Source organism: Urtica dioica, chromosome 3 (genome assembly GCF_054948205.1).
Source record: "Urtica dioica subsp. dioica isolate 48M chromosome 3, U.dioica_male_clone48M_v1_H2, whole genome shotgun sequence".
Lineage (NCBI taxonomy): Eukaryota > Viridiplantae > Streptophyta > Magnoliopsida > Rosales > Urticaceae > Urtica > Urtica dioica.
This window is the reverse complement of record NC_142758.1, coordinates 10752485-10757382: the sequence shown is the minus strand read 5'-3', so window position 1 is coordinate 10757382 and position 4898 is coordinate 10752485. Positions and strand designations below refer to the sequence as shown.

Sequence of the window (4898 nt, the reverse complement as noted above, 5' to 3'; positions counted from 1 at the left end):
CTAGCGTTTGGTTTATCGGATCTTCGCCAATCAAATCGCAAGACCATGGAAGTGTACGTGGACGACATGCTCGTCAAAAGCCTACTGGCAACTAATCACGTACACGACCTAAGGGAGATGTTCACAATCCTCCGTCAGTATAAAATGAAACTCAACCCCAATAAGTGCGTGTTCGGGGTTGAATCTGGAAAATTCCTTGGATACATCATCAGCCTACGAGGGATAGAGGCGAATCCCGAAAAGATCAAGGCACTCCTTGAGATGAAGTCTCCAAGACGAGTCAAAGAGGTGCAATGCTTGACCGGTCGGATTGTTGCTCTGATGTGCTTCGCGTCAAAAGCCACCGACAAGTGTCAACCATTCTTCAAAGCTCTGAAAAAGACGGATGGCTTTGAATAGACCAACGAATGCAAAAAAAGCCTTTCAAGAAATGAAGGCTTACTTTGGGTCCCCACCATTCCTCTCCAAACCAAAAGAGGGTGAGATGCTATACGTATATCTCGCCGTCTCTTAAAGAGCCGTAAGCGCTGTTCTTGTCCGCGAAGAAGATAGGGTCCAATGGCCGATCTACTACGTAAGCAAAGCCTTACACGACGCGGAAACGCGCTACACCAAGATAGAGAAACTTTCTCTGGCTCTCGTGACGGCAGCCAAAAAGCTGCATCCGTATTTCCAAGCTCACCCCGTCGTGGTGCGAACGGAGCATCTGATCGGTAAAGCTCTTCAAAAGGGACCATCGACTCGCATGGCGATCTGGTCCCAAGAATTGAGCGAGTACGGGATTGAGTTCCACCCTAGAGTTGCTATAAAGGGTCAGGCCTTAGCCGACTTTGTGCCAGAATTCTCCTACACTCCCGATATGGGAAGAGCAGAAAATGACTTAACCGATAACGCAATGACGCGAAAAAGGAAGGTTGACCCAACGGGTCCCATCTGGGAGTTATACGTGGATGGAGCATCTAATGCTCGGGGGGCTGGCGCCGGAATCATTTTGCCTAACCCCGACATGGAAAAGTTGCGATAGGCCCTCCACTATGGCTTCCAAGCCTCCAATAATGAGGCCGAGCAAGAGGCCCTCATTGTAGGGATAGAGTTAGCGCAAAAGCTCGGCTCGAAGAACCTGCGAATACACTGCAACTCGCAGTTGATCGTAAACCAGGTTAAAGGAGATTATATTGCTAAGGAACCTAATATGGTTGCATATCTGGCAAAGAAGAACTCCAAACTGGATGCCTTCTCATGGATAGAGATTCTCTAAATCTCGAGAGAACAAAATTCAGAGGCTGACACACTTGCTCGCCTCGGATCTGGCATCGACGAGGACGGAGTGGGGACCGTACCCATCAAATTTCTCCCACGGCCATCCGTCTACCGAGACGAAGTAGGGACTATAGAGGTTGTATCTCAGCCTACTTGGATGGACCCAATTATCAAGTTTGTGCGAAGAAGGGAACTTCCCGAAGACCACAAACAAGCAGATAACTTGAGAGTCTTAGCATCCAAGTACTCGCTTCGAGATGACATACTCTATAAGCGCGGTTACTCAACCCCGCTGCTCCAATGCCCCAATTGCATCGAGTCGACCAAGGTCCTCCGCGAAATACACGAGAGCATCAGCGGGAACCACGCGGTTGGGATCTCCCTCACGCTCAAAGCGCTTAAACAAGGCTATTTCTGGCCTACCATGAGAAGAGATGCTTGTGACTGGGCGAGGCGCTGCGACAAGTGCCAACGCTTCTCCGAGATCCCGAGACAGCCACCGACCCCACTGTGCAGCATCATTGTCCCGTAACTCTTTGCTAAATGGGGCGTGGACATTATTGGCAAACTCCCTAGAGCGCCAAGACAATATGAGTACGCCGTAATTACGATAGACTGCTTCACCAAGTTGGTAGAGGCCTAGCCGCTCGCCAGAATAACTGGAGCAAACACGATGAACTTAATCTGGAAAAGCATCATATGCAGGCACGGCATCCCTGTCTCGATATTAACCGACAATGGTGTTGTCAATGGTGCCCACAAGAAGAGTAGTAGTATCTATTTATGTACATTTGATGTCATATAGTCTTACGAAGACTCTTGCTTGTAATTGCTTATTCATTATTAATAAAGTTGAAACGTTCAGTCATTCTTTCTTTGTTTGAAGCTTTATGATAAAACCTTAGTCTTTTAGTCCATAAACAAACTTAACAACTTACGAGGAGACAAATGTAGATTTGCATGAACAAACTCTTCGTAGTTTGCTTAAAACGATATATTCGCAATCTTAGGGTCAAAGGACTATTGACCTCAGTATGATTGTTAGAAGAATCTATGATGTCTGGTTATGAGGCATTGAGAGTTGGGGACTCTATAGTTCTTCTAGGTATCTTCCGAAGGTACTGAATTGACCAGTGCACTTCTAGAGACAATATAAGAACAAACCATTTAACCTCTTATGTCTCGAAGTCACTATGTATGAATTGCATCATGCTTACCTTAATCCTGAAATGAGACATGCCATTTCACACCTTAGTATTCTCATTTGAGAAAGTCAAAGTTCGGACTCACTATGTGATTCCGAACAAGGCCTATTGGTGAAGTACTAAGTTGTGAGTCTGTCATGAGTAACTTTGTGAAGTTCTCATAGATATGGAATTCATGTACAAGATTGCTGAAATGCAATGTATGTCACCTCATGCTTTGTTCCTTGGAGTGTGAATAAATGAACTGGCCAGTGTCCAAATTGAGTCCTGACTCTTTTGGATGAAATAATGTGACTTGTTAGCTCCTCGTTAATACATTGTTTCTAACTTATTCACAAGCGATAAAGGAGTTGAGGAAATAACAGCTAGAAGGGTAAAATGGTAATTTAGTAAATCCTGACTAGCTGATGACATTCATGAAGGGTAAACATAGATAATATTCAGTGGATCCGCTCATCATAATTAGGTCGAATTCTTGAGTAGAAAACAAATTCATTTGAACCGAGAGATTTTCAGTGTCAGCTCTTTAGTGGAGTCAGTTGGCATTAAGCTAAACTTGGAAAAGGTTTGTGAACTTTTGAGTCCAAGTGTTTAGCTCAAGCTTTGTTCATTTGGGTCCATGAGGTCACTGTCACGAATCACATCGATAGGAATAGTTAAACTGGAAGCTAAGTCAAAACAAGAACGAGACAGTTTTACGAAAATTGTCAAAAGGGTATTTTTGTCTTTTTGGACATAGGACGAAAAGAATGTCAATAAATTTTTTTGACATTGTCATATGATGACAAATGAAATAAATATTACTCAGCCATATTAGTGTAATTGGGCCTTGAGGATTAATTTCATTTCATAGAATTTTACTTGAAAATTCTTAATGGGCTTTTCTTATGTTGTCATGAACAAATGAAGAAACATCTAGAAGCTCCTTCTAGAAGCTCAAATTTCGTCCAACCCAAGGAAAATAAGGCTGAATTTCGTTCATGCCATGGTGGGAAAGAGAGTTTATTTTGTGCATTGATGTATGAAGATACTTGCCAAAAGAAAAAGGGGAAACAAATTTCCTTAAGAAGGAAAGTGCATTTTCGGCCAACTAAGAGGAAATCAAATGAGGAAACAAATCCTAAGCCTTCATGAGGCATGTTGGACGTGCAAGACAATAGGAAAAGAGGAAAGTACCTTTTGAAGGTAATCCTCCTCCTATAAATAGGAGCCTCATTCCTCACATTTCAATCATCCAAGTTTAAGAGATTTGAGAGACTCTCTCTCTAGAACTTGTGGCCGAAAATCCTCTCTCTCTCTCTCTAGTTTATTTTCGATTTTTCTTGCCTTGGCACCTAGGTCCTCACTCGAGCTAGTGTTTAGCTCTGCGACTTCAAGACTCGTTCTTAAGTCGTAGTGTTTAAAAGTGCCCACTCACTGATTCCTTCTTTTCGAGTGATTTAGTGATAGAAACTTTCGTGGTTGCTCGATGTGCCGAGGAAAGAAAGAGAGACGTGCTGCGAGGGGAGACGAGCGTTGCAAACTTTCCACAAGCTTCTTCAAAGTTCAAGCTTCAAGAAAGGTTAGTAAACTTCTTGCTCATATTGGTTTTTAATTATATGTACTTGCACTTGTCTAGGTTAGTAAAAACTGTTTTACTTGTAAAAGAAAATTTTTAAAATTCCGCCGCTTACCGAAGCGTTAATTATTTTCTCAAACCCTAGATCGATTCCAACAAATGGTATCAGAGCTATGGTCAAAGAGATTCATGTACATGTTTTTAAAATTATGAGCTTGAAAATCGTTTTCGAAAGTTTACTAATTTTGTGACAAGTTAGAATTGTAATCTTAGATTTTTTTTAATTTAATGCTCTTGTCTTTAAATTAAAAAGCATGTTGATTTTCTATGAGTTTGGGATGTTTTTAAAACACATTAGAATCAGTTCTAAAAGTTTTTAATTTTTTATATTGAAAAACGTGTTTTAAAGGTTTGAGAAATTTCGGTAAATTTTGTGACTAGTTACTTTGTCTTTCTAGTTTCTTTTATTTACCGTATTCGTTTTATGCTTGTTGTTTTTTCTTTTATTCTATGTTATTACCCTGCTAATAAAACACAAATAAAAGCTTTAAACAACATCTTAAAACGTTCCGTTACACTTGATTCTTTTTCGCACCTAAAAAGGACAAAAGTTTTAATTTATTTCTTTTTCTTCGAGCTGGAGTAAACCCGCATTAAAAGTGGCATAACTCTCTGCTCAGAAATTGAAATTTAATGATTCTTGAATCAAATTAAAGCTCTGTCTGTCCTCTGTCCAATGCCACCGGTTTCGGCTGAAAAGGACATCGGAGCCGCTAGATATGGCGATTTTACTCCGAGGTGCGCGGCTGTCTGAAACTCCAGTTTTTTAGAAATCCGGATTTTCAAACCCCACTACCATGAGTTATAGAACTCTA

General features: G+C 41.3%; 1 protein-coding gene across 1 annotated transcript; it reads left to right on the top strand.

The window, feature by feature from the left end:
* Positions 1-1417: 1417 nt before the first annotated feature.
* Positions 1418-1792, top strand: LOC149402377 (uncharacterized). The gene has a single exon (XM_089608345.1). It carries the CDS (start codon positions 1418-1420, stop codon positions 1790-1792), a length of 375 nt encoding a protein of 124 aa, XP_089464471.1.
* Positions 1793-4898: the final 3106 nt, after the last annotated feature.

Coding starts and splice junctions, on each gene's coding strand:
- LOC149402377 (XM_089608345.1), top strand. CDS start 1,418: ATGGACCCAATTATCAAGTTTGTGCGAAGAAGGGAACTTCCCGAAGAC.